The sequence below is a fragment of the Schistocerca serialis genome, chromosome 8 (genome assembly GCF_023864345.2).
Source record: "Schistocerca serialis cubense isolate TAMUIC-IGC-003099 chromosome 8, iqSchSeri2.2, whole genome shotgun sequence".
In the NCBI taxonomy this organism is placed as follows: Eukaryota; Metazoa; Arthropoda; class Insecta; order Orthoptera; family Acrididae; genus Schistocerca; species Schistocerca serialis.
In genome coordinates, this window is record NC_064645.1 from 157,264,880 (window position 1) to 157,292,438 (window position 27,559).

The 27,559-nt window shown below is 43.9% G+C and overlaps 1 protein-coding gene across 1 annotated transcript in view; it reads right to left on the reverse strand.

The window, feature by feature from the left end:
* Positions 1-27,559, reverse strand: part of LOC126416622 (uncharacterized) — a 580,403-nt gene that overhangs the window by 131,641 nt on the left and 421,203 nt on the right. The window contains exon 4 of the mRNA XM_050084379.1: positions 27,185-27,318. Within this exon, the coding sequence (XP_049940336.1) occupies positions 27,185-27,318 (134 nt within the window). The remainder of the gene's footprint in view (positions 1-27,184; positions 27,319-27,559) is intronic.

The following is a 27,559-nucleotide window of genomic DNA, read 5'->3' on the forward strand; positions in this document are numbered from 1 at the left end:
CATCGGAGGTGTTTAAACTAAGAAGAGTGTTTCTGGAGCCAATCTGTAGCATTTCTGGACGTGTGGGGTGTGCATTGCCACGCTGGAATTTCCCAAGTCCGTCGGAATGCACAATGGACGTGAATGGCTGCAGATGATCAGACAGTATTCTTACGTACGTGCCACCTTTCAGAGTCGGGTCTAGACGTATCAGGAGCCCCATACCACTCCAACTGCACACGCCCCACACCATTACAGAGCCTGCAACAGCTGGAACAGTCCCCTGTGGACATTCAGGATCCATGGAATTCATCAGGTTGTCTACATACCCGTACACATCCATCGGCTCGACACAATTTGCAACGAGATTCGTCCGACCAGGCAACATGTTTCCAGTTGTCAACAGTACAATGTCGATGTTGACGGGCCCAAGCAAGGCGTAAAGCTTTGTGTCGTGTTGTCATCAAGGGTACACAAGTGTGCCTTCGGCTCCGAAAGCCCGTATCGATGATGTTTCGTTGAATGGCCCGCACGCTGACATTTGTTGATGGCCTAGCACTGACCTCAGCAGAAATTTGTGGGAGGATTGCACTTCTGTCATGTTGAACGATTCTCTTCAGTCGTCGTTGGTCCCGATTTTGCATGATCTGTTTCCGGCCGCAGCAACGTCGGACATTTGACGTTTTACTGGATTCACGGTACATTCGTGAAATGGTCGTACGAGAAAATCTCTACTTCATTGCTACCTCGGAGATGCTGTGTTCCATCGGTCGGGCGCCGACTCTAACACTACGTTCAAACTCACTTAAATCTTGATAACCTGCCATTGTAGCAGCAGTAACTTGTCTAACAACTGCGCCAGACACTTGTTGCGTTACATCGGCGTTTCCGACCGCAGCACCGTATTCTGCCCGTTTACAAGTCTCTGTATTTGAATATGCATGTTTGGCGCTTCAGTGTAAGTCCCAAGAATGAAGTATGGCGAGAGTTAGGCGAGAATTCGAACTGCGATATCGTGACATTCCATGGGCCCGCCCCATGGATCACCAGCACGGTCGCACAACCGGCAAGTGTTATGTGATCAATCTGGCTGACCAGGTTCATCTCACGGAATAGTGTTCTTCATCCAGTGGTAATGCTGTGTTCTGAGACCCTGTTGACACAGCTCACATAGTCCAGGAATGATTTTGTGAGACTGCTTGGGAATTAAGTGCCGCTTTTATCCAGGCCACCTCAGTCAACAGATCTCAATGTTATTGAGCATTGCTGGTGTACTTTGGAGACATCGGTACGTGATCGCTAACCTCCTCCATCCTCGTTGGCTGATCTTACCACTATATTGCAGCAAAGATGACGTAAGATTACCTTGAAAATCATAAAGGACCTCTATGCTTTTCAAGGGAATCTTACGCCATTATTGCTGCAACATTCCTACACGATTGCCGTCTAGCGGGATTGCTATACCTTATTAGGAATGGCCATGTGTTCTTATGGTTTTTCCATACTTTTGTCCTCCTCCTCTGCATACTGTTTCGTATTTCTCAATAAATTTTTTGGCCCACATTACATTAAAATTATTGGATCGTCCACGTATAGGAAGAGCGCAACTCATTCCATTCCCTCTTCGAGATGACCTGAAAGTAGAATTAATTCACATGTAAAAGGAACAATTAATAAGCTATTATTTTCAGGTCTTGTATCCGCCGATAGTAATTGGAAGAAAAGTAGTCAACGCTTTTTGCGTATGTGGTAATGAACAATAATTAACAGTCTAAATTGGAAACACATCAGTACCCATATCCCAAGCGACTAATGCTGAAACTTTCACGTGAGCAATGACTTTCTAGAACAGGCCTTCCTTTTTGCATAACTGGAATTGATATTAGACACGGCGTCCAAAAAAACTGTTGTAATCAAAAATTTAAAATCACTGTCTTGTTTTTCTGGCCATTTGTAAAAGCAACAATAAAAGAGCAGCAAAACGCATACGAATAATATCAATACGATTCGTCTGTAAGAGGCAATGGAAACGATTCCCGTAAATGCGGCAGACAAACTAGTTAAACTTAACGTAAAATTTCTCGTGAAAGAACTACGTCACAAGGCCAACCTAGCAGAGAAACAAGTTTGCTTTTCTTCTTTTTTACTTCTCTTGCTATGAAAACCCGTATGTGTTTTCAGCAGTCTCTCATGTCTCTTTGTTTCAATTTCCAACACACGCGCCGCGAGACCAGTAAAGGGCGTTTGTGAGCAGAATTTTTTTCTCCGCAGCCAGACGTACCCGCAGCACCTGTACAGATGCCCTTCATTACATTCGTCGCACGTGGGCAGCACCTGTTTCCGCTAGACTGACGCAGCATTTTATTCGGTCACGGTGGCACTAACCGCTTATTCCTAACATTTTCTTTGCCTAGTGCACAACTCTTCTTCATTCATCTTACTGAGAAGTCGCTGTTATAAATTTCCCGCTTTTACGAATCATATTTCGTTGGCTTCCGCAAAATATGTTTTTTTCTTTTTCTTATTCTTTTCTCAAACATCTTTCGACACATTTATGTCATATTAAGTGAATATCTTTTTCTTGGAAGTACTACATTAATTTTAAAGACTATTTTGTACAGTTTCAAACGCTACCATGCGTCAGAAACAGGGTGAGCCGTCTTGGCCCTTGTTTGTCCGTTAGTGTGACTAAATACAGCTCTTAGCTTACTGACAGAACGAGTCACATACAACTTTATGTGAATGACTGTGGCAATAAACATTTAGACATCTTGCTTTCACGTTTGTTACTGTTTGACAGCATGTCACGATTCTCGCTATAATGTGCATCTACTGGTATGTCTTTTGGATTCTAATTACGCAATGCTTCCTACACGTTTCTCCATTTCACTCTCTCACCGAATCGCAAGCTATCATACTCAAAACGAAATTCAGAAAATAACATTCGGACGTTTTTTAGTTCTCAGAGGTCATCGTCAATTTCTGTTTCTTTACATTTCTACCAAAGTCCTCACCAACCTGGTAATTATCGCTTCCTTAGGAAGACAAAATACATTCCTTATTTTCTGTTCCTTTTTCCTGTTCGTAATTCATCGCCCTGCAAAGCCATATTGTCTTTTTTTAAAATGAGAATTACCTTCACATATTCCTTCCACTTTATGTCCTTTTTATGCCTTATTTTTCCACTAGAATTTAAATATCCTTCTGCAGCAGAGCATTCCAGATGGCTTTTGCTTACGTTGTTCCTGGTTCCCACTTGACTATGTTTCGTTTTCACTCATTTTCAAGTGCACAAAAAGTTCAGTTTTAACAAAGATCACGTTTACTACAGTCCATGCAGTACGAGATTTCTATGGTTGAAGAGAACTGTAAACGATACATTACTATTGGTAAATTACTGATTTGTGGGTTCACTACATGTTTTAGAGACTGACGACTTTTATCTTCCGATTAAAAATTATGTAAATTACTGCTTCTGAGTTTACGTCTTCTGACTTGTATTGGTGCTGCTAACTTTCCATAAAAATGAATTAACCTCATTTTCAACTTAAAAATGAAATCATGAGCCATTGGAGGTGTGTAATTGTTTACCAGTGACAGACAGAGGAAAAAAATAAGTTTTTTTCACACGACCACCAAAAAACTTGAGGGAGAATAGGCTGCAGTACAGTATCGTTTCCCTCTTTCCCATTTGTTGAAGATTCTCCATTTAAGCCGTCGCGTATGAATTAACTGAGCGAGGTGGCGCAGTGGGTTTAAATCCGCGTCTGGCCATCCCGATTTAGGTTTTCCGTGATTTCCCTAAATCACGCCAGGCAACTGCCGGGATGGTTCCTTTGAACGGGCATGGCCGATTTCCTTCCTCAACCATGACACAATCCGAGCTTTCGCTCTGTCTCTAATGACCTCGATGTTGACGGGAGCCCGCATCTCGTGGTCGTGCGGTAGCGTTCTCGCTTCCCACGCCCGAGTTCCCGGGTTCGATTCCCGGCGGGGTCAGGGATTTTCTCTGCCTCGTGATGGCAGGGTGTTGTGTGATGTCCTTAGGTTAGTTGGGTTTAAGTAGTTCTAAGTTCTAGGGGACTGATGACCATAGATGTTAAGTCCCATAGTGCTCAGAGCCATTTGAACCATTTTGTTGACGGGACGTTAAACCAGATCTTTCTTCTTTCCGTCTATGAATTATAAATACAACTAAGCAATATTGCAGTGGTTTTCGAAACTCTCCAAACAGGTGGAAATGCACAGTAAAATTATCATTTTTATACGATCTACAATCAAAGATGATAATTTCACTGTGCATTTTTATACAATCTACAAATGAAGATGATAACTTTACTGTGCATTTCCTTGACATCTACAGGTTTTAATTAAGTATCTTTAGAGACAAAAGTAGATTACAAAATTCTACTTAATACAGTATGTGCATATGTTATGTAACAAATGTACCAGACACCACCTGTCGGTAATAGTGTTGTAATTAATATAAATGACGTCCATTCTGCCAACCAGTTTTATGTGACGCAGCATGTGAAGGTTGCTGTGTGTGGACGGGTTACTCCTGTAACCGAAATTGCAGGAACGTTCTGGTACATTTGATATTGAGTGGATAGGATGGAAAAGCATTGCATTCGTGAAATAGTAAATTAGTATCATTATCGTTACAAATCTGAAGATTGTTAGAGAGGAACCGAAACCGGTCATGTGAAATAACCATTTTGGCAATCAAGCCGGAGTCTAAGTAACATTTTAAAACCACTGATTGCGGTTATCCCATTAGAAATTATGTCTGTATTTGCAGAAATCGTTCTTGATCCAACATGATCGAAACTTAGCACATTTGAATACTCATACGTAAACACAGATTACTGTCGACTTTGGTACTGAATGGGTTGTCTGAGCATGAACTGTTGTGTCTCTAGACAAATCGCCTGACACACAGATCCACAATTTTTATCTCTTCTTTCTGGGTGTTCAAAGACTTTGCTGTACGTAACTAGTGTCTGCACAGGAGCTGAGCTCATAGCCCACGTCTGTTAGGACTTCTACGAAATAAAAATGGAATCCGACTACTCTTGACAGATTTGGATGGTCGTTGCTACGAAGGCAACAAGCATGTAAGGAACCGCAGAAGAAACATTGAATATCTGTTGAAAATTTATCCTAAAGTTCTTTCAATAACACAGAATTTGTGTACGCACTCAGAATCTTACATGTGTATCATGCCCATAGTTCTTACAACACTATCTGCCTTTAAAAAAAAGATCTACGTATAACGTGTACTTGTTCATACTTTCGGAGGTAATGTCTTGAACTATACGAGTTCTCCTCCCGTCCTATTGTCAGTGTCAACTACCGTTTGTATCTATGCCTCACACGTTTGAACATTTTCGCTGCCAGTTGCTGACAAGCTAGCAAGAGTAATTCTCACGCGAGGCATATATGTATGTTTACACAGATTTATTTCTGTTTATTTCATTTCTTTTTATCTCAGATGACATGAGCGCAACTGGCGAGAAGCTATTTCCTCTGTGCGCGTACATAATCACAATACAGATAATAAGGCACAATTTATGAGACATATCTGGACTTACAATGAGAATCTTGAGACTTCTGTGGCTTATGGCTACTTGCTGCGTATCGCCGCCACCGTTGCCTCTTGCCGGACTGTACATTTCTTCCTTGGGAGAAGTCAACTCACTTACTTTCTGTTTCTTACCGTCTCTTTTTCACTTTCTCTCTCTCTCCCTCTCTCTCTCGCTCTCGCTCTCTCTCTCTCTCTCTCTCTCTCTCTCTCTCTCTCTCTCTCTCTGTGTGTGTGTGTGTGTGTGTGTGTGTGTGTGTGTGTGTGTGTGTGTACGTTTAATTACCTTCCTCTTCCGCTCCAACTCACGAGACCAAGTTTTCCGAGTCGTCTAACGACCTTTTTCTGTCCTGGGTGCGCCGTCACACAGCCTTACGAGTTCGCAGCCTCCCTCGAGGAGAGCTCAAGCAATCTCTGTCCTTTAGTTGGAACCCGGGCGTAATCTGGGCATTCTCTTCTGTTTCTCTTTCTGTCGTTAGCACAGTGGGACAGAAAAGTCCGGAAACGCAAATTTAAAATTTGTATGTACCTATTCGCTGCCAAACACCGTCTACAAATTGCTAAACAATGTCCTACTACTAGACACTAGGAACTCACAACCATATTATTTCGTAGCCGCCGTATATTAAGAATATTTATTTCTTTAAACTGTGTCTAGAAAACACGATACGCATTGGTTTCATCATTCAGTAGAACGTAACATTTCAAGAGACTGCCACCTGCCCTCTTTCGCACAGGAAGGTGTTCGTTGGCAAAGATAAAACGATGCAGTCTTCCCATTATAGCTGATTTCACATCTGCCACAGCGTACAGTTTAGCTTCAATACACATCCTGCAGGAACCTGAAAGATGCTGCAGGTTCTTCACTCTGCAAAGATTCTTAGTCTTTTTGTAGTAAATCGTGAAAAATCACACTATTATCTTATCGTACACAACTGTGGTCGTGACCAGTCCATAGTACCTTGAAGTTGTAATTTACTCTCTTGCGCGTATGTTATAAAATTTCTTGGCTCATTCGGACCCGTCTGTAGACAGGTAATTTTTTGTTAACCAGTCACCTCGTCACACCTCAATTTTTTTCAAATGGGGGCTCATTGTCAGTTTCTGCTGTGCATCAAAATAATGTTGGGATATACGAGGTGTGGCTATAAAACAACAGGACTATGCTGACGCATAGTAAGGAAGCATACGCTCAAGTTGAAACGATCAATATCTGTGAAGTGTGAACATTTCCCCGTCGAATGCAATATCTCTGGTGTCTGTAAATCAGTGTGGCCATGCCTTCGATTGTTTAAGAGCTGTTACTACGGTTGCTGGAAAAATGATAAGTGTAAAAACAGAGAAACGAATTGTCGTGAAGTTTCACATGAGACTTGGAGTACCTACTATTGAAACTTATCTTTTACTAAAAGAAGAGTACATTGAAGACTATTCATCACGTAAGCGAGTTTTTGAGTGGTTCAAGCGTTTCTAAGGTAAGCGAGAAGATACTGAAAATTACTCACCCCGGAAGGTCCTTTAACATCAAGAACGAACGAAAATATCGAAAAAGTACCTAATCTGATACTATCTGACAGTCACTTGAGTACTCGATCGACTGCACAAACTGTAGGAATTAACCCAGAAAGTGTAAGGCACATTTAATGTAACCAGTTTAAAACTAAGAAGTCGTGGGCAAAACTGGTGCCGAAAATTGTCGCGATCAAACAAAAAATATTGTGAAAACGTTTATACTGACACTTTGAATACTATTGAAAATAGTCCTAATCTTTTGGAAAGAGTGATAAAATGTGATTTACACGTATGATTCAGAAACTAAGTGTCTATCCATGCAATGGTAGGACCCAGAGCGAAAGAAGCTCGAATGTGTAAATCAAAATTCAAAGCGAAGATGGTGTAACTTCACTGGGTTCCTGAAGGTCAAATTCTTGATCAAAATTACTAGCTTGAGGCTCTTGTCCAACTCCGTGCGGAAGAAAAAGTCATGGGTTTAGCTTCAAGAGTACCTTACCGTCTGCTCAGAGGTTTCTAGCGAAGTAAAGGGGTAGGTCAAGACCAAGCGATTTGTTCGGAAAACTTCGTCCTCTGTGTCGCCGACAAGCCGATCCATCGTTGCAGCCCCAGGAACCAAGCCAAAGGAGAGTCTGCAGACCGCCATAATATTAGCAGAGTGGTGACGTTGTTCAGAGTACATAACATAACGTGCATGGAGGGCAGGCCATATATCCCGTTTGGTGTCAAAACGCCGCCCACCATCGGTCGAATGTAGGAAGTACATCATTCAAAGTCCTCCGACTGTGGCGTCGTTCCGCTATCACGTGATACAAGGATGGACTCTCCTGCACTAATGCGTCATGTGTGCTTTCCCTGAGCACATCTTCTTCAAGGTGACAGCGAGATAGGAATGTGAGTTGTGCCTTGGCAAGATTCCCTATCGCTTAGCGATCTGGCGAATATAGCATCATAGTACATTCCCGCAGAATGGTGAAACAGAAAACACGGGCTCGTCGTCGCCACGCTACGACCTCCATTCCGTAATCAACCAAGGCCTTGCAGAGCACAGACTTCGCTCAAAGCAGCCAGCATGATACGACAGACTGATACGCAACACGGCGTCGACGACAAGCTGTCTACGTGGTGTCGATTCGCTCCCGGCAGTCAGGCGAAGTAAGGTGGATCGTGTTCAGTCTCCGTGCTTCACGGCCGTGCCACACCATTTGGCGACAGAGATTGATGGCTCAGATATGCAGGGTCGTCCATTGATCGTGACCGGGCCAAATATCTCACGAAATATGCGTCAAACGAAAAAAACTACAAAGAACGAAACTTGTCTAGCTTGAAAGGGGAAACATTTTATTTCTGTTGTTCCAATGTGATACCTGTACCTTTATGAACTTAGCATTTCTGAGAACGCATGATGTTACAGAGAGGTTGCCTGTAAATACCACATTAATGCAGTAAATGCTCGAAATGATGTCCTTCAACGTCAATGCATTTGGCAATACGTGTAACGACATTCCTCTCAACAGCGAGTAGTTTGCATTCCGTAACGTTCGCACATGCATTGATAATCCGCTGACGCATGTTGTCAGGCGTTGTCGGTGGATCACGACAGGAAATATCCTTCAACTTTCCCCACAGAACGGAATCCGGGGACGTCAGATCCGGTGAACGTGCGGGCCATGGTATGGTGCTTCGATGGCCAATCCACCTGTCATGAAATATGATATCCAATACCGCTTCAAACGCACGCTAGCTACGTGCCGGAAATCCATCATGTTGGAAGTACATCGCCATTCTGTCATGTAGTGAAACATCTTGTAGTAACATCGGTAGAACATTACATAGGTAATCAGCATACATTGCACCATTTAGATAGCCATCGATAACATGGTGGCCAATTATCCTTCCTCCCATAATGCCACACCATACATTAACCCGAAAAGGTCGCTGATGTTCCACTTGTCGCAGCCGTCTTGGATTTTCCGTTGTCGAATAGTGCATATTATGCCGGTTTACGTAACCGCTGTTGCTGAATGACACTTCGTCGCTAAATAGAACGCGTGCAAAAAATCTGTCGTCTTACCGTAATTTCTCTTGTGCCCAGTGGCAGAACTGTACACGACGTTCAAAGTCGTCGCCTTGTAATTCCTGGTGGATAGAAATATGGTACGGGTGCAATCGATGTTGATGTAGCATTCCCAGCACTGACGTTTTTGAGATTCCCGATTCTCGCGCAATTTGTCTGCTACTGATGTGCGGATTAGCCGCAACAGCAGCTAAAACACCTACATGGGCATCATCATTTGTTGCAGGTCGTGGTTGACGTTTCACATGTGGCTCAACACTTCCTGCTTCCTTAAATAACGTAACTATCCGGCGAAGGGTCCGGACACTTGGATGATGTCGTCCAGGATACCGAGCAGCATACATAGCACACGCCCGTTGGGCATTTTGATCACAATAGCCATACATCAACACGATAACGACCATTTCCACAATTGGTAAAGGGTTCATTTTAACACGGATAATGTATCACGAAGCAAATACCGTCCCGCACTGGCGGAATGTTACGTGATACCACGTATATACGTTTGTGACTATTACAGTGCCATCTATCACAAAGCAAAAAAGTGGTCCAACTAAAACATTCATATTTCTTTACGTACTACACGAATATGTAATATATATGAGTGTTCCTATTTAAAAAAACGCAGTTGATATCCGTTTGACCTATGGCAGCGCCATCTAGCAGACCAACCACAGCGCTATCTGGTTTCCCCCTTCAAGCTAGACGAGTTTCGTTCTTTGTAGTTTTTTCGTTTGACGCTAATTTCGTGAGATATTTGGCTCGGATGGACCACGTCATGGTCAGAGAACGCAACAGACCAGACTTTAGCAGCCTACACCCGACTGACAACATCACGGGAGATGTAAACGCGATCGAAGCGGCTGGAAGAATGATTAGTGAATTGCGTGAACCCAGAATGATCACCAGGAACATATTCCCAAGGATCTACAAGGTTGGGGTGCCGGAGAGCTGTCGCTAGCACCGCACACGGAGAGTGACGTGGTAGTTGGTCTTTGGGTGCCGGAATGGAGTTGAAATCGCCTTCCATGATCAATGCACCACGCCAGCCCAAGGAAAGAGGCATGACTGTCTCGGAGAAAAAAGTGGAACGTTCGCGGGGGTGACGCGAACCAGATGGCGTACAGACGTTAATGATGCTCACGCCATTAAACGTGAGGGCCCATATCTCTGGCGTCAGGAAAATAGGCAACTGTATCACCGAGGAAATCTTATTGATTGGCGACTCCATGTTGTCTTGTGCACTACGACCAGATAACAGGTATACTTGAAAAAAGTCTATGTGATTGCCGTAAGCTTAGTGACAACAGTGCATCCCAATTTAAGTTATACAATATAGCACTGAAGATGGTCACTCAGTGACAGAAAATCGATTTTGCAATAGTAAAAAATATACGACCAATGCTGTCTCTTTTTTCAAGTATACCGAGGAAATCGTTGTGAAGGAGGATCGCCACCCCACTACCGGTAGGGAAAGCATGGGAGACTGCAGTTAAAACTTTGGGGTGGTGGGGGGGGGGGGGGCACAAAACTTTGCAACGTGAACCTCCTAGAGGAGGGCAGCTTCAGCGTCCGCAGCAGACAGCATGTCATGGAGTAAGGCCAGTTTGTGGCCTATGGGAATAGTAATGATATTGTCCATTGCTATGCGGTAAGTCTGGAAAGCTGCATCGCCAGGAGGACGGGCGATTCAAATACGGGGGAAGCACAGGGAGATCCCTGTTAGGCCCCCGTGGAAGGACATATCACTGTGTAGTGAGTGGAACCGACCCCACAAAAGGGAGTCCGCCGCTATGTGCACCTCCAGAACGTACATCCTCGGCATCGACGTTGTCCTCCTAGGAGACAGATGTTCAAATGGTTCAAATGGCCCTGAGCACTATGAGACTTAATATGTGAGGACATCAGTCCCCTACAACTTAGCACTACTTAAACCTAACTAACCTAATGACATCTCACACATCCATGCCCGAGGCAGGGTTCGAACCTGCGACCGTAGCGGTCTCGCGGTTCCAGACTGAAGCGCCTAGAGCCACTCGACCACAATGGCCGGCGGAAACAGATGTCTCACTGGAGTTGTTCAGTGCAACATTATCAGAGATGCGCCCACAGATAGGTCAAACACAGAAAGGGAGGCAACCGCATCAGACACAGGCGGGAAAAGATCGGTGTCCGTATGCGGATGCTGACTGAAAGCGGAGCCGGGGAAAGATGCATTTTCAGGTTCCAGGATCTCAGAGAACAGCGCACCATCAGTAGGAGGATCGGTATCCTGTGCACACGTCCGATGATGGCAGTCATCAGAAGTAGTACACAGTTGTCTCTTCTCTTTCCTCGGCGACCCTTGTTTCCTAACACGTTGTTCCGTTTCGGATGGCAAGCGGCTATCGTCCTACATGTGGTCAGACGGCAGAAAAGAGGAGGTCGCTACGGCTCAATGATCAATCTTACAGGGTTGCGTCTGCTGACAACCGTCGTCCGTTAGTATGCCTCCGGCGGCAGTGTAGGTCAGCCAGGCAAAATGTCCATCACGTTGTCGAGAGGAGTCGACGCCGGTACCAGCTGGTTCAGCAGGCAGACAGAGGTAATACAGTGGGCGCCGCAGGGAGAGCGACGTCTCGTATCAGCGTCGAATCCTGTCGAAGACATTGAGAACGGACATGGTATTTCTGGCCACTACCTGAACAAGACCGCTGCTGGCCATCGTACCTTCAGCCGGCAAATACACTACTGGCCATTAAAATTGGAACACCAAGAAGAAATTCAGATGATAAACGGGTATTCATTGGAAAAATATATTATACTAGAATTGACATATGAGTACTTTTAACACAATTTTGGTGCATAGATCCTGAGAAATCAAAACCCAGAACTACCACCTCTGGCCGTAATAACGGTCTTGATACGCCTGGGCATTCAATCAAACAGAGTTTGGATGGCGTGTACAAGTACAGCTCCCCATGCAGCTTCAACACGATACCACAGTTCATGGCGTATTGTACGAGCCAGTTGCTAGGCCACCACTGGCCAGACGATTTCAATTGGTGAGAGATCTGGAGAATGTACTGGCCAGGGCAGCAGTCTACGTTATTCAGCAAAGTGGCTGCCGATGGTACCGTATGGTTGAAAGGCGGCCACGAAAACATCTGAAGGCACTTCAAACGGGAGTTTGAAAACTCTCAACGATCGGGGACAAAACCAGCGTGGTCAACCACTAGAGTGGTCTGAGGCCCGTTTCCACGATTCGCGCGGCTCACCCCGTCGGAGGTTCGAGTCCTCCGTCGGACATGGGTGAAACTTCTGTCCTTAGCGTAAGTTAGTTAAAGTTATATTAAGTAGCGTGTAATCCTAGGGACCAATGACCTCAACAGTTTGGTCCTACTTACCACCACGACCACCAACCACGACAGCTCATATATGGCCGCCACATTTGGCTATCGGAACTTGTGATCGTTAACATGGCGCCCCACAACGTCGGCGCACAGCTCATCATTCACCAGCTTTGTGTACACACTGGTATTAAGGATCGTATAATGAATATCGAGAACACCTTGCGGCGGGATACGCGTTCCGTCTGTAATAATACGTTGCACGTCATACGTTTTGGGTCGCTCATGATCCAAAGGAAACGGTAATTTAATCGTGGAGTGGCGATAGGAAAACGCCATAATGATCGATGAGTTCGAACACGAAGAATCCGCTAAGTGGAAGTAAAGTAACGCGCACTCGCTCGCAAGCGGCACAATAAGCGAGAGGTGAACAGGGCGTGCTCGCCTCACCACTGCGGAAAGCAGACTGTCCTCTAGACCACGGCTGCAGGGACACTGGTACATCGTCAGCCAATCATTATATATGACGAAAGACTTTCAGCGCTCAGGCAGCTCAAGACAGGGGAGATCTGCATCAGAAACAGGGGAGGTGGATAGGGAGGAAGCCTTCTCTTGTCGGGAGAATGGTGAGATTCGTTGGCCGTTTTCGGTGGAGACACTCAGTGCGGAGCGAGACTTTATGACGATTCTTTCGGGAGCATTAGTGTTGGGAATAGAAACTAAGACTTGGTATTGGGACTTGGTCTGCACATGGTGCTGATCTAATCCCGTGGTGACTTCGGTATACTCCGTGTTTCCCTGACTCCCTTTTTATTCCACTCCGATTATTATTCCCACGAGAATTACAATTTGCTTCGTTTTCGGAAGCCACTCTTCCTTCACTTCCGTTATGGTGCTTTTTCTGTCTGATTCCAATACTGATTCGACGTTTCGACTCTGCTCCCAATGAGTCACTCTCATGACCACCTTCATCTGTTTCAAATCCGACATCTTGTGTGCTACCTCTGTAAGTCAGCCACATAAATATGTTCGATAAACAGACCTCTCATGGTACTACCTGAAGGAAGAACGCGCCAGCCTTGTAACCTTCACTAGTAGACAGCGGCTTCCACACAGGAAGTACGCCACTCAGCAGCCAACGATTGTAGTTCATCCGCCAGTCACCGCACCCCCTCGCAGAGACGGACAAGACAACTGCCTGGGACATGCGCTGCCAAAGAGCCAGACCCACCGAGAGCCATGACGGAATTACGGACGGCCGATTCGAGACTTTGGTGTGATATGACAGCCCTGTTCCTCAGAGAACGCACTGGTACTGCACCTGAGACACTATCTTAATGATTCTCTTTGTTAATAAAATGGTTCAAATGGCTCTGAGCACTATGGGACTTAACTTCTGAGGTCATCAGTCCCCTATAACTTAGAACTACTTAAACCTAACTAACCTAAGGACATCACACACATCCATGCCCGAGGCAGGATTCGAACCTGCGACCGTAGCGGTCGCGCGGTTCTAGACTGTAGCGCCTAGAACGGCACGGCCGCACCGGCCGGCCAGAAGAGGAAGGTCATGGCCGCTATTGCTAGTATTACATACGGATATGGATGTGGTGTCTGTTCCTTCGGACATGTCCGAAAGAACAGACACCACATCCATATAAGTAAACAGACATGAAGTCGAATGACGACTCCGTCTGCATTCATCCTAGTTCTGACGGATCTGCGCGTCTGCTGCCCGTCATCTTTGTTGTTTCCCATGCAGGGCTCCACCTTATATCTAATTGGGATTTTGTACTACGGTATCTCTTAATCTATAACAATAATTTAATAATAATGAAGAGTAGGCAGAAGGTTAAGAGACTAGTCAGGACGAATCAATGCACAAAGAAGTGGGACAAGGAAGTTCAAATGGCTCTGAGCACTATGGGACTTAACAGCGATGGTCATCAGTCCCCTAGAACTTTGAACTACTTCAGCCTTAGTAACCTAAGGAATTCACACACATCCATGCCCGAGGCAGGATTCGAACCTGCGACCGTAGTGGTCTCGCGGTTCCAGACTGAAGTGCCTAGAACCGCACTGCCACACAGGCCGGCGGACAAGGAAGTACTAAAAAATGAAGAGAACCACCTGAAGTTCTCAGAGGCTATAGACCCTGCGATAATGAACCGCTCACTACGCAGTTCAGTTGAAGAGGAATAAACGTCTCGAAAAAGGCAATCACAGAAGTTTCAAAGAAAACTGCGAAGAAGCCATGGATAACAGAATAAATACTACCTCTAAATCTACATGATGACTCTGCAATTCACAATCAAAAGCCTGACAGAAGGATCCTCGAACCATCTTAAAGCTGAATGAGACTTCCACTCTGCAGCAGAGTGTGCGCTGATATGAAACTTTCCTGGCAGATTAGAACTGAGTGCCGGACCGAGACTCTAACTCAGGACCTTTGCCTTTCGCGGGCAAGTGCTCTACCGGCTGAGCTACCCAAGCACGACATACGACACGTCCTCACAGCTTTACTTCTGCCACTACCTCGTCTCCTACCTTCCCAACTTCACAGAATCCATTCTGCGGAGCCATGTCTCCGCAGTATCCTTTCTTCCAGGAGTGCTAGTTCTGTAGGTTCGTAGAAGAGCTTCTGTGAAGTTTGGAAGGTAGGAGACGAGCTACTGCCAGAATTGAATCTTAAAGCTGCTTCTCTACCGCTGCACTCTCGAACAGCGCGCGGGGAAAACGAACACTTAAATCATTCCCTGCGAGTTATGATTTATTTTATTATGATGATTATGTTCCCTTTGTAGGTAGGTGCCAATAAAACATTTTCACACTCTCAGGAGAAAATTGGTGATTTAATTTCTTGAGAAGGTCCTGCTGCAGCAATAAACTCTTCGTTTCAATGACTGCCACCCAAAATTCGTGTATCACATCCGTGGCACTCTCTATCCTATTTCGCGATAATACAAAACGAGCTGCCATTCTTTGAACTTTTTCTATGTCCTCTGTCAATCCTATATGATTTGGATCTCACACTGCATAGTAATACTCCGCAATGGTGCGGGAAAGCATGTTGCAAGCAGTGTCTTTTGTAAACCCGTTACATTTTGTAAACCTTTTACATTTGCTAAGTGTTATGCTAACAAATTGCAGTCTTTGGTTTGCATTTTTACAACATCATCTACGTGATAGTTCCAATTGCAGTTTATTGTATTTGTAATCCATACGTATTTGGTTCAATTTACAGCCGTTAGATTTGTGTGAAGTATCGTTTAACTGAAATTTATCGACTTCATTTTAATGCTCATGTGGACGGCTAAACACTTTTCACCATTTCGAGCCAACTGCCACTTTTTGTACCATATAGATATTTTGTCTAAATCGTTTAACTCATTTGATGGCAGTACATGACGGTAAATGACAGCATCTTTTGCGAAGAATCTAAGAGGACTGCTCAAAGTGTCTCCTAAATCGTTTACGTGGATCGGAAGAACAGAAGGCCTATAACACTTTCTTGGGGAACGCCAGATGCTGCTTCTATTTTACTCGATGACTCTGCGTCAATCACTATGAAGAACGACGTTCGTGAGAGGAAATCACGGGTACAGTCACGCAACTGAGACGATGCTTCATAGACATCAATTTCATTAGAAGTCGTTCGTGAGGGACGGCGTCAAAAGCCTTCTCGAAATCTAAAAATGTGCAACCAATTTGACGCCCCCTGTCAACAGAATTTATTACTTCGTGAGAATAAAGAACTAGTTTGTTTCACAAAAACAACAATTTCTGAATCCGCGTTGGCTATTTGTCAAGAAATCATTTTCTTAGAGGTCATTCATTATGTTGGAGTACAGTATATGTTCCACAATCCTACTGCAAATCGACGTTCGTGATATGGGTCTGTAATTTAGTGATTACTCCTATTTCCTTTCTTGGGTATTGGTTGTCTTATTCAATAGCCCAGTGACTAGATACGGATCTTTCTGCGAGCGAGCAGTTAAATGTGACTGATAAATATGGAGCTATTATATCAACTTACTCTGAAAGGAACATGACTGTTTACAATCCGGACCGGAAGCCTTGGCTTTCTTAAGTGTTTTAAGCTGTGTCTCAACACCAAGTATATCTGCTTCTAAGTTACTCATGGTGGCAGTTATCCTGATTCGAATTCTGGAATATCTGCTTCGTCTTTGTGAAATAATTTCGGAAAACCGTGTTTAGTAATACTGCTTTAAGGTCGCTATCATCAGTAACGATAGTTAATCGCACAGTGCAGATATTGATTGAGTCTTGCCTTCGGTGTACTTTACTTATGACCAGAATATCTTCGGTTTTTCTGCCAGTTTTTGTGACAGAGTAACGTTTCAGAATCTATTAAAAAGCTTCTTGCAATGAAATTCGTGCTAAATTTCGAGCTTCTGTAAAACTCCGCCAATCTAGGAGATATTGCGTCCTTTTAATTTTCGCATGTTTTTCTCGGTGCTTCTACAAAAGTGTTCAGACATGTTCTGTGTACCGTGGGGGTCTGTACCATTTCTTATTAATTTATTTGCTATATACCCCTCAATTGCAGTCGATAAAATTTTTTTAAATTTAAACCACATCTGATCTACGCTTACACAGTCAGAGTGGAACGTGTCAAGCGAGTTACTATCCGAACAGATGCATTTTGCGTTTACTTACAACGGGTTTGGATATTATGGTATTCAGTCTTGCTACAACAGCCTTGTGGCCACTAATGGCTGTATCTGTCATGCTGCTCCTTATATGGTCAGTAATGTTTGTTGTTAAGAGGTCAGGTATGTTTTCGCAACGATTTACGCTTCGTGTAGGCTCCTGAACTAAATGTTCAAAATTATTTTCTGAGAAGGCATTCAGTACGGTTTCGGACGACGTTCAGTACCTACCACCGACTTTATATTTGTATTTTCACCAACAAAATGGCTCCAAACACTATGGGACTTAACATCTGAGATTATCAGTCACCTAGACTTAGAACTACTTAAACCTAACTAACCTAAGTACATCACACACATCCATGCCTGAGAAGGGATTCGAATCTGCGACCATAGCAGCAGCGCGTTTCCGGACTGAAGCGCCTAGAACCGCTCGGCCTCAGCTGCCGGCTATTTTCACGAACACATCGAGGCTACAAATATAATTGTGTAAGTGAGATACCTATTTAAAAGGCACTAAGGTTTAATTTGAATTTTTCAACAGCTGAGTCGGAGGGTTGGTCAAATGAACCAATTATTAAGTTATTCCGGATGTCACGTATAATCTCTACGCATAACAGCTCACAGAAAATATCTGCTTCAATTCCACTACAAGGTGACCACTTCTGACAGCAATAAACCCTCCACGATCAACTGCACTCGAGCTATCCTTTCTGAATACGGTTAGATCCTTTGTAAAAATTTAGGCTGAACTTATTTCTGGCTATATCTATAAATATTTACAGCTATATAGCTGTAGCTGTAAAGATTTGAGATTCAGAGATTCAGTGCTGTCTATTAGCGCTTGGAGCTCTGATTTTTTTCCAACTTATCTACGACACTTTACAACTACAATGTTACTTGTTCCTATGCCAACCCTCTTCCTGTGTTCGTCCAGCACCCATTGAAACTCAAGCCTTTTCTGCACGTTCTCGAGATACTCTAACCTAAAAAAAACACCAAGCACCCTCTACACAGCACCCACTACCCGTGTAGCCGCTTCCTGACATATTTAGCGGAAACCGGAAGCAAACCACCCTTTGGCGCAAGTCGAGGAATATGGTACATACACGATCTCACGATCGTAGAACCATCTGAGCCTCTGATTCAGACCCTCTACTCGCTGTGTATCAAAGGCCCACATTGGGTTCTGTTGATGATACTACAGTAAAATATTATCTGACGTTTTCAGTGTTTTCAGTGGCTTACTTTTTTTTTTTTTTTTGGTTAAATAGAATATGCGACATACGAAGTTTTGACAATAGATATTTTTCTACTGTGAAGATGATCCATGATAGAAACAGGTAGCTAATAAATATACTGTAAGACAATACAGTGTGTATAATGCATTTTTCCATGTTTACCACTTCAGGGAGCTGCCAGAATCCAGAGATAATCTCTTCCGATCCAAATCGACACACATCGTTAGTACCAATATGAACCAACACCTGCACATGGCTGCAACCTTTACTCTTCAGGCATCCGGAAGCACCCATCGCCGGCCGGAGTGGCCGTGCGGTTCTAGGCGCTACAGTCTGGAGCCGAACGACCGCTTCGGTCGCAGGTTCGAATCCTGCCTCGGGCATGGATGTGTGTGATGTCCTTAGGTTAGTTAGGTTTAATTAGTTCTAAGTTCTAGGCCACTGATGACCCCAGAAGTTAAGTCGCATAGTGCTCAGAGCCATTTGAACCATTTTCTTGAAGCACCCATCCCGTATCTGGAATGATTCGTTCCGGTGATATGCGCACTTAGTACACATTGGGTTAGTCCCCCCTCTTGATAATCCCCCCTATATAATCATATCCCTAAGAAACCTCATTACGCACTTAGTGTTGGAGCTCCCAACTATCAGTAATCCTAACCTCTGTGAATGCCCAGACCTTGCAGGCTGAGAGATTCCTCTGGAACAGAGTGTGCGACTGCGTCTGGCTCAGGGACTTTGTCAGACACAGAGAGCGCCCAAACCTGCTCGTCAGACGAATCGGGGATGGCCCCCTGGAAAGACTTCCTCTGCCGGCCGCACCCTACACGACCTCCCACTCGACAATGAGTGTGGGATCAACATCAGTGCTGGCAGTACCCAGTCTGGTCACAGTAGTGGACCGATCAGGGGACACATGGATCGTGCTGGACGTCCGTCGGATCGCCCCGTTGATCAACGAAAGAAGGAAATACAAAAATGTCCTGTGACACTCAGGAATATAGAAATACAACTCATTTACAAATGAAACAAGTAGGAATCGTAGGAAACAGAAGGTGAAATGGATGCATACAAAATGTGAGGAAACTGAAAAGGAAATGACTGTCGAACGTACTCACCATATAGGAAAGAAAAATGGCTCTGAACACTATGGGACTTAACATCTGAGGTCATCAGTCCCCTAGAGCTTAGAACTACTTAAACCTAACTAACCAAAGAACATCACACACAGCGACCGTAGCGGTCGCGCGATTCCAGACTGAAGCGCCTAAAACCGCTCGGTCACACCAGCCGGCTATAGGAAAGACAAAACGATCTTTGCTTAAATGAAAAGAAATGGCGGTAACATGACGAATTCAATGGGCATTCCACTGTTAAATCCAGAGTAGAAAACAGGTTGGTGGGAAGAGAACACTGAAGGCCTCTGTGAGAGGATGACTTTTCTGATGACGTGATATAAGACGAAATTCTAATATCAGTGGGGGAAGCTGCAGCCAAACCACTGTTCACGTTGGTGTGTAGAATGTATGTATGAATGTATGAGACGGGCGATACACCGCCAGGCTTTTGCAAGAAATATCATCCACACAATTCCACTGATAGCAAGAGCCAAAAAGTGGGAGAATTATCGCACAAACAGCTTAACGGCTCGTGGATCCAAGCGTCCGCCTCCATAGCTGAGTGGTCAGCGTGGCAGAATGCCATGCAAGGGTCTTGTGTTCGATTCAAGACTGAGTTAAAGATTTTCTCTGCTCGGGGACTGGGTGTTGCGTTAATAGCATCCTCATCGACACGCAAGTCACCGAAGTGGCGTCAACTCAAGAAACTTGGACCAGGCGACTGGTCCACTCGACGGGAGGCCCTCTCCACATGACATTTCACGTCTTCGTTGATCCATTACGGATCGTGGGACGATGGCTAGCATGAACTTATTGATGCAATAATTTAACAACAGTCGTATGTATTGTAGAAATGTGTTTTATTTTATGAACTTCTATGTGCTACCAGTTTCGGCATGACGAGTGGGACCTGAAGATGGCATCAGTGTAAAGCCGAAACTCGTAGCACATAGAAGTTCATAAAATGAAATAAATTTCTACAACACATACGGCTGTTGGTAAATAATTGCATCAAGGAAAAAATAACATTTCATGCGTCGACGTTGCTGGCAAGAAAAATACACGGAAGAATGGAAAAGAAAATTTGGGATATGTTAGATGACGATCAGTTTGGTTTTACGAAAAGTAAAGGCACCAGAGAGGCAACACATACGGCTGTTGGTAAATAATTGCATCACGGAAAAAATGACATTTCATGCGTCGACGTTGCTGGCAAGAAAAATACACGGAAGAATGGGAAAGAAAATTTGGGATATGTTAGATGACGATCAGTTTGGTTTTACGAAAAGTAAAGGCACCAGAGAGGCACTTCTGACGTTGCGGTTGATAATAGAACCAAAACTAATTAAAAATCAAGACATGTTCACAGGCTTTGTTGACTTGCAAAAAGCGTTCGACAATGTAAAATGGTGGAAGGTGTTCGAAATTCTGAAGAAAAAAAGTGGTAAGCTATAGAGAGAGACAATGTGTACAAGAGACAGCAAGGAATAATAAGAGTGGACGACCAAGAACGAAGTGCTGGGATTAAAAAAAGGGATAAGAATGGAATGTAATCTTTCGCCCCCACTGTTCAGTATATACAAGGAAAAAGGAATTAAGTAAATCAAAGAAAGATTCAAGAATGAGATCATAGTTCTAGGTGGAAGGATATCATTGACATAATTTACGGATACCGGCAACAAGATACGCTGATTACTTTGCAATCCAGAGCGTAAGTGAAAAAGGCTTACAGAATGTGTTGAACAGTAATACAGTGCGCATAAAATATAGCTGGACAGTAAATCGAAGGAAGATGGAAGTAATGAGAAGTAACAGGAGTGAGGATAGCGAGAGACTTAACATCAGTAGCGGTGACAGCAAAGTACAAGTAGTTAGGGAAGTGAGATAACTAGGCAGCAAAATAGCCCATGATGGACGGACGAAAGAGGACGTAAAAAAATCAGGCTAGCACTGGCAAAAACAGCATCTCTGGGCAAGAGCAGTCTACCCGTATAAAATGTAGGCTTTAATTTGAAGAAGAAATTTATGAGAATGTATGTTTTGAGCACAGCATAGTATGGTAAGGTAAAAAGGTCTGTGGGCGAACCGGAACAGAAGAGAATCGAAGCATGTATGGTGTGGTGCTCTAGAAGAGTGCCGTGCCACAGAAAAATGTTGATAACAGGGTGGACTGATGAGATAAGGAATGACGAGATTTAAAAAAAAGTCAATCTTCTTGGTGCGATGTAATTTCTTATTTTATTCGTGTTTGTCAATACAATTCCTATAGATTTTGACTTACTTCTTTCCAACCACAGCCTTATCTCTCGTCGTTCACAAAATCTCACGACGTTTATTTAAAAGTCCATAATATCGACAATTCCGTCCTATGGCCTTGAGACGCTTACTGCTCCCGTTGCTTTTATGCCGATGGCAATAGTGCCCAAAGACAGGCACTGCTAACAAACAGCCTCTAGTAACACACCTTTTGTTGGTTCTGTCGATGACGGAAACATTCTACTCCAGGCGCTAAATGTTATTCTTTTCTACAACGAACTGGAAGTAGTTTTAGAAATGCTACTGTTTTCCTGAAAGATTCCACTGGTAACAGAGACTGTCTATCGGTTTACAATGTTCAGTATGATTGTGACAAAAAATAAATAAATAAATAAATAAAAATAAAAAATCATTCCAGCATAGCGGATCGCTACAGAATAACAGTGTGATTACTAAACATTTTGTTGAAACAATAATCAAGCATCAGTTCTCGAGGTCTCGATAGTCATAGTTGCAATAAATTACTCGCGGTCAGTAAATTTTCAATATGTCTTGATACTAAAGTCCGATTAAAATTACTTGAAAGTTTACACTTGACGCGTTGTAGCTTGTTTCCACCAATCAGAGCGCTGAACGTCACGCCCGAACCGTTCGCTATTGCCAAACTACCGCAACAGTTAGCTCACTTCCAGTTCCCTGTCCGGCTTTGTTTCTTGATGTGTTTGGATCCCGAAACATGGGTCTGGCACTTTTATTTCGTATTTCATCACACAGATAACCTCACACACACACACACACACACACACACACACACACACACACACACGTGCACACTCACAACGTTGCTAACGAAACACACGTTTCACTCATAGAACTAACCAAACTCTGCTGGGTCCTTCCGAATAAGGCGCGACCCAGTGTAATTTATATATATATATATTGCACTCACAGAGATCGACTTAAATTAGATAAGTTTCGAGCGACGTTGGGTGATGTCGATTTTTTGAAGGGTGTCAGTAAATCTTTGCGACGGGTGCACCAGATTCAGAAACACAAATGTCATTTGAAGTGTACGGGCCTAACGTAGTGGTTAGCGCACAAACCTGAAGTGCGAGCAGTCGTAAATTCGAATCTCGTCAAATGCAGTGACACTTTTTATTTTTTTAATGTAATCAGAAGACTTTGATTATCATTTTTATTCATATAACTGGTTTAAACGTGATTTTTATTTTTATTTTTAATACTTTGTAAGGGGTTCACCACTCTGCTGGAGCAAATGTAATCTCGATGTTTTGCTCACTTGCTAGAACGACAATTCACAGGCGCTGCCTGAGACATAAAATATCTTTGCCCCTGTTAAAAAAAGAGCTGCAATAGATTCGCAGTCAGAGCAGTCTCTGCCGCAGTTGCAGTCGCTCGCTGCTACAGTGTAGTTGTAGTGTGTCGCTGGTACAGCCCAGTTTACAGTTAGTAGTTGTTAAAGTCACACTGCAGAACAAATTGTAAAATTTTATTTTATGGAACTGAATAATAATTGTGATCAGCCGCAGAGCTAAATGATACCATGGAATGAGATGATGAAGAACAAATGAATAATTGTTAATATAATAAAAAATCAAGTGCAATTAAGCCAACCATCTATTTTAAGGTAAATTGTATTATTTTTATTGACATGCGCGTAGTTAAGTCGCTTGTCTGAGATGTTAATATGAATTTGTTTCAATCTTTTCTTTTGTGATTCATCAGCACCAGTTGACCCAGATCTGTAATATATTCAATTCTCCCGTGTAATGGATGGTAGATCTTTATCAATAACGTAAAAAAGTTTCAGTATATAATTATTTCTACCAGTCAGCTATAAAAGTATAATTTCCCTTTAAGTCATTGGCAGTTCCGATCCAGTCTGTTATCCAAATCAAAATATTCCAGAATTCTTTTCAGACCATAGCCACGTGTTCTTTAGCAATCAGACGACCAGCTGTGCAGCTGTGTCACTAAGTAAAGTCAGTTTTTCTCGTAATTCAGATCTCAGATAAATGTTATCCAGTATTAGTAAATAGGTCAGCATTGCACTAACCTGTACCATTTACGAGCAGATATATAGATAGCGTTATCCGGCGACACCATCACGAGGTAAGAATTTTTCAGTTTATTTCTCACGGACAGATTCAGATTGATTTCACAGGGCCATGGCGTAGTTTATCAGTTTTCATACGTCAGAATTAAATTATCCAAATTTAATTATTTCAATTTTTTCATCTTCTATTCGGGAAGGTTATACATCATTATTTTATATATTTTTTTTATTTACACGTGAAGATTACAACTTTACTGTGTCATTTCCATGATCGTACTGACTTCTTAATTTGTTCTTATTTTTCTTCCTATCATTCTTTTTTTTTCGTTTTGAATCTGCGAGTGTCGCCTACATCTGCAACTAAGTGCCAATTAGGACTGCTCATCGGTTGATAACGATGGCATCCAATGTGGCGTGTCTGAGCATAGTTTAAGGAAACTAATGGCCGCGAGAAATTACAGTTTCCTTTTAGCGCTAAAACTAAAATTTTGCTGCGGAAGATTGCTATGCAAAATAAATAAATAAATAAAAATAAAATAAATAAAAAATAAATAAATAAATAATGAATTTCCTTCTATCTTGAGTTAGAGGTTAGCCTCAAATGCGGTCATAATTTAAGTTCTGCCGCTTACTGTTTAATACCGTTTTCTCAGATAGATTTACATACCGCTATGTTGTGATTATGTTAGGACATAAGTTGAAATTCAGGACTACAAAGCCTCGTCGTCTGCAGCACTTCAGTTACCGGTCACTTAAAATCAGCTATCGACAGAAAATCTCCCCTTTCCAGCGGCCGCTTCCAACATTGCTCCGCGGTACGCAATTACAGCACTTGCGAAGAGACCCTCCGCGTTGTTGTGTCGCCCTTACCCGAGCACTAGCCGGCAGCGGATGTCACAACACTGTAGTCACAATTAACATATGTCAAATATCAAGTAATTTTAATAACACTATAGTAAACAGCCTTACAAAAACTCAAAGAGTCTATAGCTTCTATGGATATAGTTGGCGATTTTTTCCACCGTGTGGAAACTTTATGGATTGATCCATGTGAGGATACGGAACAAAAGAAGATCTATGAACTTCTGTCCGCAAATTGATGGTTTCCATGCTTTATTCAGTCGTACTTCGTCACAAAGCCTGTGGTCTAGTAAGCCCTGTATCATGCAGAGGCAGTTACAATATACATGATTTCCTCCAAGAGGGTGCTACTATTCCTAATACGTCATGCCCTGGTGCCTCTCCCGCCATAGTCATTGGTAATGTTGTGTCCGATTCAGTTCTCTTGCTCACTCACCTTGTAATGCATATGATGCAGCGTTGTACACAGTGCTTCCACCGACCACAACCACAGCATTCAATGTTCGCAACAGCGTTTCGCAATTTGTGTGAAACAGGACCGTTTCAGGAAGCAGGAAATCATGAAAGACGCACAACAAATGTTCGGACACCAGACTTGAAGGAAAATGTGATTAACACTGTGGAAGATGACTGCCACGCCAGTAGCTGGCATTTGTCACTCCAGTACAGGGTAAGCCAGACGACCGTGTGGAACATTCTCCATGACAACTGTTACATCCCTTATCACTTACAGCGTGTGCAGGGCTTCCAAGTGACACTCTCATCATCGGAGCTGTTTTGTCACTGGTTTCTTCACCAGGCAACCACGATACCGGGATTTGTGTCATCCACACTATTCACAGATGAGGCCACCTTTACGCGGAGTGGTATTTTCAACTTTCATAGCAGTCATCTGTTGAATAGTATGCAGAAACCCCATGGTATGGTGACAGCGAATCATCAGCATCGTTGCAGATGGAATGTGTGGGCCGGGATAATTTGGCTATTGCATTTTCGGACCAGTCTTCCTTGCACGTAGCATAAAATGTCGGAACTATTGGCTTTTCTTGCGGGTGACTTCGCCTCCCCTGCTGGAACAAGTGCCATTGGTGATTCAAAGAGTTATGTGGATTCTACGTGATGGTGCTTCAGCCCACTTCACCGTTAAGGTACGACCGCATCTCAGTCATGTCTTCTCTGGTCTGTGGATCTGACGAGGGGGTCCAGTTTCATGACCTGCTCTTCACCGAAACACAACCCGTGTGTTTTTCTGGTTAGGGGCAGTCTAAAAGTATCGTGTATGCAGAGCCCATTCCAGATGTAAAGACACTGGAGCAGAGTATTTATGCTGTCTTCGACACTGCTCGGATGCAGCCTGACCGATGCGAACGTGTGAGACAGAACACGCTACGGCGCATACACGCATGTGTTGAGGCACATGCAAAACATTTTCAACAGATATTGTAACTGTGATTGCATGGTACAGCGCGTATTAGACCGCAGTCCCTGTAACAATGTATGATGAATAAATGGTTTGTAGCATGGAAACCGTGCATTTCCGGACAAAAGTTCATTAGACCTTTTTTTGTTCCGTACCCTCTCATCGATCAATTGGGTTGGGTTGGGTTGGGTTGGGTTGTTTGGGGGAGGAGACCAGACAGGGAGGTCATTGGTCTCATCGGGTTAGGGAACGATGGGGAAGGAAATCGGCCGTGCCTTTCAAAGGGACCATTCCGGCATTTGCTCAAAATGGTTCAAATGGCTCTGAGCACTATGGGACTTAACTGCAGTGGTCATCAGTCCCGTAGAACTTAGAACTACTTAAACCTAACTAACCTAAGGACATCAAACACATCCATGCCCGAGGCAGGATTCGAACCTGCTACCGTAGCGGTCGCGCGGCTCCAGACTGTAGCCCCTAGAACCTCTCGGCCACTCTGGCCGGCCCGGCATTTGCCTGGAGCTATTTAGAGAAATAACGGAAAACCTAAATCAGGATGGTCGGACGCGGGATTGAACCATCGTCCTGCCAAATGCGAGTCCAGGGTGCTAGCCACTGCGCCACCTCGCTCGGTCATTGATCAATTCCCAGAGGTTGTAGCCGGCCGAAGTGTGCGTGCGGTTAAAGGCGCTGCAGTCTGGAACCGCAAGACCGCTACGGTCGCAGGTTCGAATCCTGCCTGGGGCATGGATGTTTGTGATGTCCTTAGGTTAGTTAGGTTTAACTAGTTCTAAGTTCTAGGGGACTAATGACCTCAGAAGTTGAGTCCCATAGTGCTCAGAGCCATTTGAGCCATTTGAGAGGTTGTACGCGGTGGAAAATATCACCGTGTATGGACAAACGCATCGCTCTAGCAGATGTCTCAAGTGGCAACAATTTTCTAACGAGCATTAACGCATCTGCAACGAATACGTCCCCCTACGCAGCTAAAGAGTGTCCCGGTAGAGTCGTGTTTACGGGGACGTACACCAACCAGAGTGAAGACGATGTGACGCACCTTGTGGCCGTTGAGCAGCCAGACGACGCTGGGGGCGGGTCGCGCCGGGCTGGTCGTGCAGTTGGCCCTCAGGGTCTCCCCGGCAGTGTACACCGGCCGCCCCACGCTCACCAGAGGCGGCCACCGCTGTGGCTCTGGAACAACACAAGCACAGCAAAGTAAGTTTCAGTGGCCACTCAGCTGGGCTGGTGGTGAAATCTACTATACGTCACGCCATCAGTGAGTAGGGGTAGAATCACCCCACCAGCAGCGACTGCCTGGAACAACAAACACCATGAAGAAGCTTTCAATAGCCACGCAGATGAGGTGAACTTCAGCTTCGTCCCAGAGCTGATCTGGGGCTAACTCACCATAATCATTCGTTTCTGTAGTTCC